This window comes from Cricetulus griseus (assembly GCF_003668045.3).
Source record: "Cricetulus griseus strain 17A/GY chromosome 1 unlocalized genomic scaffold, alternate assembly CriGri-PICRH-1.0 chr1_1, whole genome shotgun sequence".
In the NCBI taxonomy this organism is placed as follows: Eukaryota; Metazoa; Chordata; class Mammalia; order Rodentia; family Cricetidae; genus Cricetulus; species Cricetulus griseus.
In genome coordinates this window covers 156,899,479-156,916,436 of record NW_023276807.1, presented here as the reverse complement: position 1 = coordinate 156,916,436, position 16,958 = coordinate 156,899,479, and the positions used below count along the sequence as shown (strand labels likewise).

Genomic DNA, 16,958 nt, shown 5'->3' with positions numbered 1-16,958 from the left:
TCATTTCTATTGCAACTGCTTAAAGATGTGATGCTGAGCATTTATCTGTATGCTACTATAAACTGTAACCTCTTCTTTTTTTTAAAAAAAAAAAAAAGATTTTATTTATTTATTTATTTATTATGTATACAACATTCTGCTTCCATATATATCTGCACATCAGAAGAGGGCACCAGATCTCATAACGGATGGTTGTGAGCCACCAAGTGGTTGCTGGGAATTGAACTCAGGACCTCTGGAAGAGCAGTCAGTGCTCTTAACCTCTGAGCCATCTCTCCAGCCCCTGTAACCTGTTCTTTAATGAGGAATCTGTTCACATGTGATGACTTTTAAATTTGCTTTTCTTTTCACTATTAAGTTTTCAAGTCCTTTTTCAGATACAAGTTTTACTAATATTTTCTTCCAGCCCATGCCCTGTTAGTGAATTTGATTAATAGTGTCTTCTATAGAACACAATTTAGCAAATTTTTCTTTTGTTTTGGTTTTATGGTTTTTTAAGACAGGGTTTCTCTGTATAGCAGTTCTGGCTGTCCTGGAACTCACTCTCTAGAACAGTCTGGCCTCGAACTCACAGAGATCAGCCTGCCTCTACCTCCTGAGTAATGGGATTAAAGATGTGCACCAGCTTACAACTTCTCAATTTTAATAAAGTCCCATTCATCAGGTTTTTTTCCTCTTAAGGATCATGCTTTTGGTACTGTATCTAAGAGTCTGCTGCTTTGTTTTACACCACACTATCTACAATGGTTATTTGCACACATCATCATGCCTGGCTCAATTAAAATATTTAAACTCAAAGGAAAGCAAGTTTGGCTCCAGAATGTTCAATTTTGCTGTTTTATGGGCTTCCCTGAGATTTTCAAGTATTCAACCAAATGCCTTTCTCCCTTTTTAGAGATTTACTTTGTCTTCAGGACATAAAGCTATAATCCTAGCACCTGCAGGCCAAGGCAAATTATCACATTGAAGGGCAGCTTGAGCTAATGAGTAAGATACTGATGGTTTAGAAATGTCTGAGGTCAAGCTTGCTCCTGCCTTAAGTTCTTTCATTCTGTAAAGAACAGTGCTGTGCCTTGCCCAGAGAGACTTCATTTTAAAGCAGCCTTGACTCCATTTTGAGGCTGGAAAGCCACTCTGCACCCAGGACAACAGGTGAAAAACACCCTCTTTCTAGCTTCCCCCATGAGGCACAGACATGTTCCTGGGAGTAGGAGGGGCCCCCATACATTTACTAGGGTGAACTAGTATGTGTGGGGCACATTGGTATATTAAGATCATTTCAGGAAAACAAAGTCCAAGAATTTGTCAGGCACCAATATGATGGATGACTCAGTGGGTACAAGTGCCTGCTCTGCAAGCCTGGAGCTTACGTTCATCCCTGGATCCCACCTAAAGCTCCAAGAAGAGAAACTACTCCACAGAGCTGTCCTCTAACCTCCATACACAGGTGCAGCCCCTCCTCCACCACCACCTGACCCACTGTACCACACACAGGTGCAGCCCCTCCTCCACCACCACCTGACCCACTGTACCACACACAGGTGCAGCCCCTCCTCCTCCACCAGCACCCACTGTACCACACACAGGTGCAGCCCCTCCTCCACCACCACCTGACCCACTGTACCACACAGGTGCAGCCCCTCCTCTTCCTCCTCCTCCTCCACCACACACAATTTTTAAAGAACTCATCAGACACACCAAACCAAGAAAAAAGTTTGACTCCCCATAAAGCAGTGGATACTTAATACTTGGACAGTGATTATCTCACTCATTTGTCATCTGACCATCCATTATATGCCTCAAAAATGAACAAAGAACTTCTAACTGTCCCAGCGGCTTCAAGTCTACTTGGTCCCTGCTGTTGACAGTCTACTGTAAGTGACATTTGCTTGTTCTGCTGTCTGAAACTGCTGTCCACTTATCTGTAAAGACAATCCCTTCACCTTACTCCTGCAGCTCAACTCTGATACTGTAGTTCCATTCTAAAGTCAACACCAGAAGCTGCAACTTCTCCAGTTTTTTGAGAAGCTCAGTTCGGTCATTACCATTTTCATACAGACTCCATTTTCTATCAGCTTTCCTGACTTCTAAAGCCTCTTAACCCTGCTGTAGCCCCTTAGCTCTATGTAGTCCACATCTACACATATACAGATACATTTACCAAGTGATGTACAATGTGTGATCTGTCAGTTAGTCTTAGTAATTAAGATGTCAATAAAAGAACCTGTGTTGGCAAAGTGGGAGTATCTGCAAGTTGATGCTTCTGAAACTGCAATGCCCTGGGAGTTGATTGTTAGTCAAGAAATTCTGACACCGAGGAAGATGTGAATGTACTCATCTGTATTCTCACACAGGGCTCTCACAAGACAGACTCCTGTCTTCTTCCCTACCTAGCTTAGATACTCAGAGATCTTCATTTCTATTCAAGAAAAAATGTGCTAAGAACTCTTGACACTGACTTTCAAGGCCCACACCCTGGCAAAGGCTGCCATTGTGTAATCAAGCCTATATACTGCTATAAAACTAAGGTGACTACTCCGATGGTGAGTGACCACAAAGCAGTCTTCAGACAGTCTCTCACTCTTACCTCCATCACTGTTCCCCTCATCTGTAATGATGTCCAGCAGCCTCTCAAAAGCATTTTCAAAAGCCACAATTTTCTGGATTGCTCCATTGCTCCTTGTTAAGGCCTGCAGCAGTAGGACACCCTTATGGAGAACAAAGATGACATTTAGTTGAGTACAAACTTTACTGGACACCTAGAAATTACTTTAGAATCACAGAAGCCTGTAATACACAGGATTTTACAAGTCCAACTGCATCTATCTATCTATCTATCTATCTATCTATCTATCTATCTATCTATCTATCTATCTGAACACAGAGGGCAGAGTTCAACAATTTGCTTTTCTGAAGGTCAAGATCACAGGAGGACAGAGCCTTGGTAAGAGTACATATCTAACAGGTTCTTTTTACTGTATATGGTAAAAATGCAATTACTTCATACTCATCCATCACCATGCAGTTTCTATAAGCTGAGAGTGATTACTCTCAGACTTAGGCTTCTTAAAATCATAATAGTACAAATCATCAAATTCTACCGCATTCTAACAGAACTTCTACAGAGTTCAGGAATTCTGACAATGCCTGACCCCAAATTCTCACAATGTGATTTTAAATCAACAGAAAAAGAAAATGAAAATTCATGTGTCACAAATAGTAGTAATGGATTATTAGTAGATTATTTTCCTCTTATGCTAAATAGGTCAATAGAAATTAAAAATACAGGTATAAAACATAAAACCAAGATGTTATATGTTACAACAAAAATAAAACTTAATCTCTAGTCATAAAATTAACAAAAGCCAACAGAGACAATCATCCTATCTGTCTCAAATAAAAACCAAAGCCAGGAGTTAGAAAAAGGCCAAAAGTTAGAGGACAATAGATTTAAATCTGATGGGGGTGGGATCACAGAGGGTACTGGGTAGAACAGATTTGTGGTGGTTTGAAAGAAAATGGCCCCCATAGGGAAGTTACTATTAGGAGGTGTGGTTTTGCTGAAGTAGGTGTGGGCTTGGAGGAAGTGTGTCACTGTGAGGGCAGGCTTTGAAATCTTATATATACTAAAGCTATACCCAGTGACACAGCTGCTTCTGCTGCCTGTGGATCAAGATGTAGGACTCTCAGCTCCTTCTCCAGAACCATGTCTGCCTGCAGGCCACCATGAAGATAATGGACTAAACCTCTGAAAATATAAGCCAGCCCCAATTAAATGTTTTCCTTTATGAGAATTGCTAAAGTCATGGTCTCTTCACAGCAATACAGTATCAAGGCTGCATGAAAATGTAATAGTTTTATTTTGTACAATGAATATATGCTCTAAGAAGGAATTAAAGAATCAAGGTAGGGGCTGAAGAGATCACTTAGAGGTAAGAGCACTGCCTGCTCTTCCAGAGGTTCTGAGTTCAATTCCCAGCAAGTACATGGTGGCTCACAGCCATTTATAATGAGATCTGGTGCCCTCTTCTGGCCTGCAGAGATACATGCAAGCAGAATACTACAGTACACATAATAAATAAATAAATCTTTAAAAAAAAAAAAAGGAATCAAGGTAGGCATCTGTTCAAAAGCCATTTTATATCTGAAAATCAAAACAAATTCTGATTATATGAACAAAAGCTTAGCAGAAGAGAATGTCTTCATCTGATGGTTCAACAGCCTCTTATTTAAACTGAAAAGAAACTTGAGTTTAAGGTACATAGTTGTATTTTATTTAGTTTAAAATCTATTTATGTGACTATGTATATGTGTGCCTACTTGTCTGTATACATATCATACAAGCACCTGTGGAGGCCAAAGACAGCATCTGATTCATATGAACCAGAATTATAGCTATGATGAGGCTATTGATGTGGCGACTGGGAACCAAACCCTGGTCCTCTGTAACAGAAGCAAATACTCTTAATTGTTGAGCCACATCTCTAGCTCCTATAGTTACATTTTAGTTATGGAAAAGCATCCTAAATTATTCCTAGTAGATGGATGTTCATTTAAATAAGATGGTTCTTAAAAAATATATAAAGCAGATATAGAAACATATGTCTGTAATGCTGGCATTCAGGAGGGAGGCTCAAATTTTAAGTCCAGGCTGGGCTACAGAGTAAGATTCTGTGCCAAGACAAACAAACAAACAAATAAAAAGATGTAAAACTTTTTTTTTTTATTGGTTTTTTGAGACAGCGTTTCTCTGTAGCTTTGGAAGCTGTCTTGGAACTCGTTTAATCCTGAGTGCTGGGATTAAAGGCGTGAGCTACCACTGCCCAGCCAAAACTGTAAAACTATTTAAATATTAAATAAAGATTTATTTCTTATAAGTTATATTATAGCAATTTACTATCTATAATACTGCTTTGCCATACATACTACAAAATTTATGTTTTTATTTTATGTGTGTGAGTGTTTGTCTGACTCTATGTATGTGTACCCTTTACATGAGTGGTGCCTGCAGAGGTGCTGAATGCCTTGGAACTGGGGTTAGAGATGGATGGATATGAGATGCCACCTGGTGCTAGGAACTGAACCTGAATCCTATTCAAAAGCAGAAAGTACTCTTAACTGCTGAGCCATCTCTAGCCCCACTATAACAAGATTTAAATGTTAAGTTTAAAAAATGTTATTTATTATAAAATATATATTGCTATATATAAGACATATAAGCTGGGTGTTGGTGGTGCACACCTTAATTCCAGCACTTGGGAGGCAGAGGCAGGGATTTCTGAGTTTGAGGCCAGCCTGGTCTACAGAGCAAGTTCCAGGAAACACTGTCTCAATAAACAAACAAATAAATAAAATACACATTTGTGTGTGTATGTGTACCACATATCACATAGACCACAAGTCAAGGGTTTGGTTTAGTCCTGTTTCTGTTTTGCATTAACCTGTTACAAAATCATATGCAAATATTAAAGTACAAACTAGAATGGAAAATGACTACACAATAGTCACAATCTATAGTTAAAGAGATTTTCAGTGAAAATCCTTTGGACATATATTCAATGAATAAGAATGAAGAGGCAGGCTGGGTGGTGGTGGCGCACACCTTTAACCCCAGCACTCAAGAGGCAGAGGCAGGTGGATCCCAGCTTGGTCTACAACAGCTAGTTCCAAGACACCCTGTCTCGAAACCACCACCCCTCAAAAAAAAAAAAAAAAAAAGGAGGCAAAGTGCAATATTTTGTAAACTTAGAACCATTTAATGTCTCAGAAGACAATTTCTGAGGTGGAATTCTATGTGAGCGTTTCAGAAGACCATGGAAGAAAGCTTAAACATATGTAAGTAGTAAATTTGAATTGCAAAATGGTTTGTCTAACTCTAAATACTCCATAGGCAGAAGACCAAAAAAAATGCAAGTTTAAAAGGTCTAAATGATTGGTCATCACCCCAATTTTCCAAAACTAACTTTTCTTAACTTTTAAGGGTAAAAAAAAGATTTCATTTGCAAAGAGAGAAAATAAGAATCATGTGGTTCCCCCGCCCCAAACTGAACTTACATCATTACGTATAATTTCTCTGGAATCTGCCAGTAAGTCCATCAGTCTTGAAACACCTAGAACACACAATCGTGAGAAAAATACAGGCAGACTAAAAATGAGAACAGTTACTTAAATGACAATTTATTAAGGCACCACTTGAGTCACTTCTCCTAGGAAGTGATCCTTACTTTTTACTCAAGATTACACAGGGGAAGTCACTTACCCATGGGACTGACTAAGATAATCTGCTGCACTGGAGGCCCTAATTGTTTTAAAAGAGAAGTCAGGAGTCTCACGCCAGGCCAACGGACATGGAAATCAAATTCCTGCAAGGAAGAATGTCAACTGTTTAACAACTATAGCTCATTATTTTCAACTAACAGAGCAATGAGAAACTAAAAGTGAAAAATAGAATTTCAGTAAACTTTAAAAATGAATTTTAAGAAATAAAAAGCAATATGAGTTGATGTTAATTGACTAAATCACTAAAGTATGATAAAATACTTTGCAAAACTAGAAATAAGATGCATATATACTTTTAATAGATTACATATTTCCTATAGCATGCATATGGCTCCCTCACGTGCATTCAAAAAGCATGATACAATAAACTTTACTCCATTTAAAGTATGTACATATTACTTCCTCAGTAACATCCACAAAGGCATCAAAAGCAGCTTATTAACATGACTGAATGTCAAGGTTCCCTATTTACCTCCAACAGAGACAACAGGAGAGTGACATTTTCTGGCTGCTTGATGAAAATTTCTGTGAACTGGCTTCCCAAATCCTCAGTCTGTCTTGCAGAATTTTCTTCTGTAACATTCAAAAAACAAAGTACTTCAACATGACACTATGTTAAAGTATCCTTTCACTGAAGAGTTAAACAGAAATGAACATTTTTCTGAATGTAAACAAGTCAACAGTATGGCTGGTATCAGTAATACAATTAAGAGTGAAAACTGTATTTGTAAATTTACTTTCAGGGCCAGTTAGATTTCATATTTCCTCAAAGACATCAGGTTAGACTTTTATTAGGATAAGGGAATTGTTTAGGGTGACAGAAATACTCTGCATGTGGTAGTGTTTTTTTTTTGGTTTTTTTTTTTTTTTTTTTTTTTTTTTTTTTCAGTGCTGGAGTCTGGACCCAGGTCTTTGTTTACAGCATGCAAGCACTTAACCATAGTGCCACATCCCAAACACTACTGAGTTCTTCTGTCTAAACATCTATGACTACACAACTTCTATGAGCGAGCTTTATTTTAAATAAATTATATCTCCAAATCAGTATATCTCAAAATAGTAGTCATTGATGATTTTTACTTGTTAGTGTAATTTAATTATAAAATTAAACCAGTCATCTTCAGATCATCCAGTATTGTCTTCATACAGAACCAAAAAAGATTTGGCAACAAAAGCAGAATTTAACATTGAATTTCTCTACAATATTTAGTATTAAAATGATTAAATTTTATGGACCTGAGTGGTACTGCACTCATGAGGCTGGGGCAGGATGATGGCCTTGAGTTTGTCACAGCAACTGAATGAAACTAGAACAAAAATAAGTACTAGGAGTAGGGTGTTATAATAAACCTAACCATGGCTTTTATGCCTTGGACTGGTTTTGTTAGAGGATTGTGGAGGACTTTGGAACTTTGGGTTAGAAAAGTCATCCAACCTTAGCAAGCCATTCATTCTTGTGGGATGTTGAAACATACTAATGCTGAAAGAAAGGCAGACAATGCCTGTGAGGTTTCACAGGGGAGCAAAGACTCTATTAAGGCAGTTTGTGACATTTTGAATTCAACTAGAGAGGATAAGAGATGCTCAGCAGTTAAGAGCACTTGTTACTGTTGCAGGGACCTGGATTTGGTTCCCAGCACCCACATGGTGGTTCACAACTATCCATAACTCCAGACCCTAAGTTCCAAGGGATCCAATGTCCTCTTCTCACCCCCCTTGAGCATCAGGCATACATACATGCAGGCAAAACATTCATTCAGATATAATAAAAATACCCCCCCAAAAGGAACAACAGATCTGCATGTACTGATCTGTTGGGGCTGAATAATTAGCTGTGATTAACAAGAGGTCAGAACCACTGTGCTTCACTGGGCAATGGCATGCTGGTCTGATAGGGCTGAAAGGTCAGCTGTGACTGATAAGACATCAGCTTCACTGAGGTGAAATCTGCTCCATTGGAACAACAAATATTTACTTAGGGTCAGTACTGAGAAGCTGTGGTCTAAGGAGGCTGGCCCAGCCTGCATCTCAAGCTGACAGGAAAATGCAGCATGGTGTAAGAGTCCCTTCATGGTACTGGTTTTGTAGGCATGAGAGATGAAAGATGAGAGTGGGGCTTGAGGGAGGGTGTCACAGAAAGCAGTTTAGGTCTAGCACTCAGCTCACTGTGGTTGGCACTGTCCCCTGAGCAGGTAGTCCCAGGCTGCATTTTAAAAGCTAAGCATGGGCAGGAACTAGCAAGCAGTATTCTTCCATGGTTTCTGCTTCAACTTCCCACCATGACTTCCTTCAGCGATAAACTGTGACTTGGGCCAGGTGCATGCCTTTAATCCCAGCACTCGGGAGGCAGAGGCAGGCAGATCTCTGTGAGTTCAAGGTCAGCCTGGTCTCCAGAGTGAGTGCCAGAATAGGCTCCAAAGCTACACAGAGAAACCCTGTCTCGAAAAACCAAAACAAACAAACAAACAAACAAAAAACTGTGACTTGGAAGTGAAAGCCAAATAAACCCTCTCCTCCCCTAAGTGTTTTTGATCATGATGTTTGTTACAGCAACAGAATAAACATATAAAAAAGCTTAAATCTTAACAAAAAAGTTGATAAAAATTGATCTAGTCAAATTTCAGTAGTCATGAACTAGAAGCAGCTCAATGCCCACTAAGAAAAAGGATTTAAAGTCGAATATTGGAGCTGTGGAGATGGCTCAGTGGTTAAGAGCACTGGCTGCTCTTCCAGAGGACCTGGATTCAATTCCCAGCACCCACACGTTGGCTCATGGCTCTTTATCTCCAGTTCTAGGGGATCCTATGCCCTCTTCTGGTCTCCACAGGAACCAGGCATGCAAGTGGTATATAGACAAGCATAAGATAAAAGTAAATAAATAAGTAAATTAGTAAGCCAGTCATAGAAGGGAAAATGTACCGATTTCATGGGCTCATCCTATATGACATTTTTTGTTAATTTAAAAAGTTATATTTAACTTTTCGTTTATATGAATGAGTGTTTTGCCTGCATGCACCATGTGTGTGCTTGGTGTTTTGAAACTAGCATAGCATAATGAATGGTTGTGAACCACCAGAAGTGCTGGGAACCAAATTTGGGTCTTCTACAAAAAGCAACAAATGCTCTTAACCCCTGAGCATCTATCTCTCCAGCCTGTGAGCTGTGTTTTTAAATGCTGAAATATTTCTATGTAGGTAATTCCAAATTATTAACCTACATGTTAAGCCTTGGTGAGCTGTTCAAAATACAGGAAGGATAGTGGGGCATGGTAACATGTATCTGCTGGAAGCAAGAGCCTAGAGGCAACTGTCCTGACAAAAGAGACAAGCAGCTTCTCACTGCAGGCTTCTCAGCGCTCATCGTCCTCGTGGAATTTTGTGGGGAAACACTGCATGCTATATTTATCTAACTTTGGACTTTTTTTTTTATACAAGACAATTTTTAGAACCCTTGTGCATATTCAGGAATGCAGGCCAAATAAAAGGGTTAATGCAATGCTTGCACCAAACATGAGAAAATAACCTATCAAGAAATAGTTAATAATATCCTTGATTTATTCTGTAACTGTAGCATATAAAATACTGTACCTTATTATCAATTTGACTCTACATTCTGAATGCAACTAGTGTGTGGTTTAATATTATCTAAGACCCTGTCTGAACCAGGGTTTCTACTGCTGTGATAAACAAACAAACAAACAAAAAACTATAACCAAAAATAACTTGGGGAGGAAGGGATTTATTTCAGCATAAAATTATAATCCATCATGAACATAAATAAGCCAAGCAAGAACCTGGAAGGAGTAACTGAAGCAGAGTCCATGGAAGAACACTGTTTACTATCTTGCTCTGTCTGTCTTCTTTCTTCTTATTTTTTTATTTCTTGGGACATGGTTTCTCTGTGTAGCCTTGGCTATCCTGGAACTTGCACTGTAGACCAGGCTGGCCTCGAACTTACAGAGATCTGCTTGCCTCTGTTTCCTGAATGCTGGGGTTAAAGGTGTGAGCCATCACTGCCTTAAACACTCTTACACATTCCAGGACCACCTGCCCAAAGGTGGCACCACCACAATGGCTGCCCCACCCACACCCCCCACCAATCACCAACCAAGAATAATACTAATCACCTATATTCTTGCCTACAGGACAATCTTTTTTTTTTCCTCCGAGACAGGGTTTCTCTGTGTAACAGTACTGGCTGTCCAGGAACTCACTTTGTAGACCAGGCTGGCCTCAAACTCATGGAGATCTACCTGCCTCTGCCTCCCAAGTGCTGGGACTAAAGGCGTGTGCCACCCACTGCCCGGCTGGCTCTACAGGCCAATATTATGGAGCCTTTTTCTCAATCAAGTTCACTCTTCCTAGACATGTCTAGGTTTGTATCAGCTTCACAAAACCAACCAGGACAACCATCAACCTTAAAAAGAAAAAAAGTGCATACCTTTAGTCCCAGCACTCGGGAGGCAGAGGCAGGCGGATCTCTATGAATTCGAGACCAGCCTGGTCTACAAGAGCTAGTTCCAGGACAGCCTCCAAAGCCACAGAGAAACCCTGTCTCAAAAAAACCAAATCACAGCCCTAAGTCAGCATTTCCAGGATTTATTTTTTAAAAATTTATTTATTTTTGTGTGCACTGGTGTTTCACCTGCATGTATGTCAGTATGAGGTACCAGATCCCCTAAAACTGGAGTTACAGGCAGTTGTGAGCTGCCATGTGGGTGCTGGAAATTAAATCTAGGTCCTCTGGAAGATCAGACAGTGCTTTTAACCAATGAGCCATCTTTCCAGCTCCAAGATTTATTTATTTATTTTTATTTTATGTGCATGGTTGTTTTCTCTGCATATATGCCAGAGTGCCATATGCATGCAGTGCCTAAAGAGGCCAGAAGAGGGTGTAAGATTCTGTGGGACTGCAGTTACAGAAGGTCGTGAGCCACCACTGAGAACTGGGAAAAAGGGCCTGAGGTTCTTAACCTCTGAACCATCTCTCCAGTCCCACCAGTTGCAAACTTTAATGGAATGCCCTCAAACTAACTAAGCAATAGTACATAAAGCTTTTAGTGGTAAAGTAAAATTGTTAAAACTATTAAATTAATCATATCTAAAAGTTATAAATCAAAACTACAGCCGTAAGAAATTTTATCTAACTTGGCCTGGTGGTATACACTTAATCCCAGCACACTGGGAAGGAGAAGCAGGCACATCTCTGAGTTCAAGGTCAGCCTGGTCTACATAGTAAGTTACAGGATAACCAGAGCTATGTAGAAAGACCCTGCCTTAATAAAACAAAACAAAACTATATCTATTATACAAAGGCATGAGATGAATCATCTTGTCACACTGGTATACTTATATCACAGTTGAGTTTATCTCTTTAATCTTAGTTTAAATATTATATGCAACACTCTCTCTAACCTGTAAAAATAGGTGATCCCTTAAATAAGTGGGGAAAAAAGTGACCCATTGTTAAAGCAAAGATAAACCTAAAACAGAAGAGTAAAATCAAAGACTAGTCCATGTGTGTGGTGTGTGTCCCACTACTTTCCAGGTCTATTTAAACAATTAGCTTTTAACTAAACACACAGATATGCTTGTTCTTAAAATTTATTTATAAGGGTATGCTTTTTTTCCTGAAGTGAAAACTGTTTAAAAAACACTGTGGGACCTTTTAATGAACTCCACACCAAGTTCACAATCTATACTCTAGAGAACAAAATTGCTGCATAGAAGGAGGCGATCTAAAGCAGAGCATGGTGGCATATGCTTGTAATCTCAGCACTCGGAAGGCAGAGACAGGAGTATCACTGCAAGTTCTAAGCCAGGCTAATCTACAAAATGAGTTTCACCAGCAAGGAACACATTATAAGACCCTATCTAAAAAATCCAAGCCCTGCGCCCCCCTGCCCCCCGCCAAAAAAAAAGAAAAGAAAAGGAGATGTAGTCCTAACAAAGTGAGAACACCAAGTACTCTTTCACCTCTGTGGCCCAACAGTTAAGTAGGTATGCCTATTTTTAAATGCTTATCTCAATTGTCTATCAATCACTTATACAAATTACACAATTCTAAGTTCTAAAAAAGTAAAATGGGCCACACTTTACTCAACTGAAAAATCCATGGAATATTTAAAAACAAGAAAGGACAGGGAAGAGAGAAGACACTCTTCTTCTGTTACCATGTCATAGTGTATGAGTGACAATGGCCAGCCTTTCATATGGTTAAGGAAAGGGAAGCAACACCTACCTCGAAGGCTGCTATGAGGATTAAGTAAAATATTGAATGAAAGACTGCATACTTTAGAGCTCTACACAAATATGAGAAAATAATAATAGAAACCACAGCTCCTGATCTGTAACATTCCAAAGAAAGAGCCTGATGAGAGTCAAGGCAGTGCTTCAGAATGTTCTCATTTCAAGCAACCAACTCAAATGCCACAGAAAGTAGAAATAGTATTTTAGTAAGTTAGTTTTCTGTTAGGTATTGAAAACTGTTATTTAAAATCTACTTTAGATAATATTTCATTCATTTTTTTTGGGGGGGAGGCAGGGTTTCTCTGTGGCTTTGGAGCTGTCCTGGAACTAGCTCTTGTAGACCACGCTGGTCTCGAACTCACAGAGATTCCCCTGCCTCTGCCTCCCGAGTGCTGGGATTAAAGGTGTGTGCCACCACCACCCAATATTTCATTCATTCTAAAATGTATTTAGGAGTATTAGTTAAACAAAATAAAAAGAAAACTTGATTATTTTAATTATGAAGAAAAAGCTACAGTTAAAAGACACTGGAAGTCAAAGAGATTACAACAGGATAAGTATCAGTGAGTTCTAGAAATCAATGTAAACGGTCAGTAACTGGAGCACAACTGTGTGAGTGGCACTTTAAAGGGACAACATCAATATACTTGTATTCTCTGAGCCCAGTGCTTTCCGGCTTGCTGAGTATAAGTAGATTGATTTGCATACATACCTGTGTATACATATTCAAATATTACTTATAAATAATGTGCTTTCTAGGGAGAACACACAAAATAAATTTGAATAAATAGAACTATCCAGGGTAATTTTTGATCTTATTAAAAGATACACTAGAAGCCGGGCGTTGGTGGCATAGGCCTTTAATCCCAGCACTCAGGAGGCAGAGGCAGGCGGAGCTCTGTGAGTTCGAGGTCAGCCTGGTCTCCAGAGTGAGTGCCAGGATAGGCTCCAAAGCTACACAGAGAAACCCTGTCTCAAAAAACCAAAAAAAAAAAAAAAAAAAAAAAGAAGAAGAAAGGAAAAAAAAAGATACACTAGAATTGTTTCACAATATGAACAGCAGATTATTAAATTTTCCTCTTTAATAACAGAGTCTGACACATTAAAATCAATGTCAGAGTTTTTAGAAGCCAGAAGAAACAGCATTTGACAGTGTCCTTTTATATTACCAGCCAGGTCTTATGTCTACAGTATCATCCATATGAAAATGCAAACCTTTACTTTCAACATCATCTGAAAAGGTAGACAAATATAAATAAATAAAAAGCAGGTGACAAAGAAAGCTATTCATATCTATCTGTATAAACACAGGAGCAGGTCAAGTAAGGAGCATGACTTTTGGAAAATGAGATTCCACCATTTATGTCAAACAGCTGAGGACCATCCAAGACACATGGAATATGCTCTATTTTTAGGACTATGAGACAGATTTATCACTAAAGGGTTATAAAATATTCCCAAGATAAAGAACTCTAAATAGACTTTTGGGGTCATTGCAGAATTACCTCCAAATGAAGCATTAAAGAGAAGGCACTGAACACATAACTCAAGAGCATGTTTCTTCATATCTAGTTTTAAAAAATTTACATAACTGAAAAGTCCCTAGAAAAATTACTACCATTTATTCAAAAGTTGTTTTTCCTATTTTATCACAGAGACTTTTGAAAGATCCATTAAAAATAAAGAGCACTGACATAGGAAGGCACCATGGCACCTGCCTATAATCTTAGCACCTGGGAAGTTGAAGTACAGACTGGGTATGCAGGGCCAGGGGCTACATGGTGAGTACATGCCTGAACTATACAGTAAAACTGTCTCAAAAATTGCAAGTAGCTGGGTGTTGGTGGTGCACACCTTTAATCACAGCCAGGCCAGCCTGGTCTGCAGAATGAGTGCCAGGATAGACTCCATAGCTACACAGAGAAACTTGGTCTCGAAAAACCACCAAAAAAAAAAAAAAAAAAAAAAAAAAAAAAAAAAAAAGAAGTAAACATAAAATCCCAAATACACACAAAAATAAACACCCCCCACACACCTGATATCTAAGACATCAAGGGGTTTTAAGCCATTTTTTATTAAGTGTGTTGCTTAGCTGGGCATTGTTTGGCATGCCTTTAATCCTAGCACCTGGGATGAAGAGGCAGGAGGATCTCTATGAGTTTGGAATCAACTTGGTCTAAAGCAAGTTCCAGGACAACTAGGACTACATAGAGAGACTCTTTGCCCCTTAGAAATTAATAAACTTCTAGCAAGATATCACAGAGACGTAAACTCTTAAGAAAAAGTATCTTCCATTCTATAGGCTCATGACTATTCACCACGTCATTTCAAACACGCACACTACCAGTGCCCTGTGGGATTAGCATGCACATGCTTTTCTGCTGAACTGTTAATAAAGTATACACAAGGTCAATATTTATTTACAGTTTTACTTTTGTCATACATTGGTATAAATTAGTTATAAAACACATGAGTATGTCTGCTCTTCCCTTGAAAATAATGGGAACTCATTCATCTTACTGTGACCAGCAGTTGGCTATGCAAACGTTCTCAGCAGCTCTATGAAATGTTATTCACTGAGTATCTTTTCACAATTTATAGAACAAAGCCTTTCATGATGTAGCAATGTAAATGACAAGCTATCTCATTTTAAATATCCAAGTATGTTGAAATAAAAAGGAAAAGAGGAGGCATAACAAAGAAATGATTTGTTTCTTTGGATTTCACACAGATATGTATTTTTTCATATCAAAGAGACAACACACACACACACACACACACACACACACACACACACACACACACACACACACACACCCTTCCTAAATTTAATAAATTGTTGCTCTTTATAAATTAGCAAAGTCTTAGGAAAAGAAGGGTTTAAGTATTAGGAGAGACATCCCCTAACTTGGCTTCTAACCCCTAACAGGCACAAGGGTAATAATACATACAGAGATCAACCAACAACCAACGGGGATTATTGAACTCAGTGTTGCTAATATGCATACTGCCCAATTGCAACCCAAGAGAAAAAGCTTCAGAAAGAAGGGCCTGCAGGATGGTGGTCCATGCCTGTGACACCATCATTTAGGAGGCAGAGGCAGCAGATTCTTGAGGTCAGTCTGGTCTGCATAGTGAATTCTAGGACCAGAGCTACACAGCAAGACACAGTGTAGAAAAACAGCAAAAATATCAAAGCAACCAAAAAAACGAGAGAGAGAGAGAGAGAGAGAGAGAGAGAGAGAGAAAGAGAACACAGGATCTAGGGAGGTGAGTAAATGAGACTCTACTAAAACACATTTTATTAGAAATATCACAATATTTAATACCTTGTATGTTTAGTGAAAATAAACATTTAAAAGATGGAGGGATGCAGATAAGAGGTGGCAGAGCCTATAACCCTAAAGTTATGGATGCTGAGGGAGGAGACTGAGCTTGGCTTAGTCCAGGCTGCATAGGGAGTCCCTGATTTAAAGACAGAAACCTCACTCCACCTTGTCACACTGAGCCTTCATCCTAGCTACACTATTCAGGACTAAGGTTAGTCTTTATTATGCAAAGAGTAACTTAATAAGAAAACACCTATGAAAATGAAGAAGTTTATAAAATACATACACTCAACTTTAAAGCAAAATTGGCATAACCAAGTTATTTAGATACGAAAGCACTGTAAAATAACTGGAAACTTACCTATTTCTTCCTCTTCATCATTAGATATTATATTATAGAGTGTATCCAAAGCATAAGCTATTATTTCAGAATCCGAACTGGAAAAAAAGAAATTATTATACTTATAGACTGCTGGCTGGATTTAAACTGTTGTGGCCATTTTTAGGCAGTTCCTTCATAAAATCAATAAAATATTCATTTATTATCTATAAACTTAATCTAAGAAAGTATTAGAAAAAGCAATGTGTAAAGCTGGGCATGGTGGCTCGCATCTGTACTCTCAGTACTCAGGAGACAGAGGAAGGAGGATAACTGCAAGTTACAGACCAGGCTGGGCTACACAGAGAGACCTTTCATCATCATCATCATCATCATCATCATCATCATCATCATCATCATCTAAAATTAAAACAATAAAATAAGAGAGTACATAAAGACAAAATTTATCTAGAATTGTAAAAATTGCTTGACAGTGGTAGCCACACTTTAAATCGCAGCACTCAGGAAGCAGAAAGGCCAGCCTGGTCTGAGTTCCAGGACAGCCAGGTTTACACAGAGAAACCTTGTCTTGAACGCCCACCCCCGCCCCAAAATAAAATACCTAACAAACAAACAACAAAAAGAACAGGACTGCAAAAACTGAGGAATCAACTTGTCTAGTTAATAGCACACATAAGACATCAATGAGGGCTGGAGAGATGGCTCAGTGGTAAGAGCACTGACTGTTCTTCCAGAGGTCCTGAGTTCAATTCCCAGAAACCA

The 16,958-nt window shown here is 38.8% G+C and overlaps 1 protein-coding gene across 3 annotated transcripts in view; it reads right to left on the bottom strand.

The window, feature by feature from the left end:
- Uso1 (USO1 vesicle transport factor) overlaps positions 1–16,958 on the bottom strand; it is a 66,886-nt gene that overhangs the window by 29,929 nt on the left and 19,999 nt on the right. For all 3 annotated transcript variants that reach the window (XM_027388405.2, XM_027388404.2, XM_027388406.2), the window contains exons 4-8: positions 16,218–16,294; positions 6,752–6,852; positions 6,260–6,362; positions 6,055–6,110; positions 2,588–2,708 (exon numbers count right to left, since the gene is read on the bottom strand). In XM_027388405.2, the coding sequence (XP_027244206.1) occupies positions 2,588–2,708; positions 6,055–6,110; positions 6,260–6,362; positions 6,752–6,852; positions 16,218–16,294 (458 nt within the window). The remainder of the gene's footprint in view (positions 1–2,587; positions 2,709–6,054; positions 6,111–6,259; positions 6,363–6,751; positions 6,853–16,217; positions 16,295–16,958) is intronic.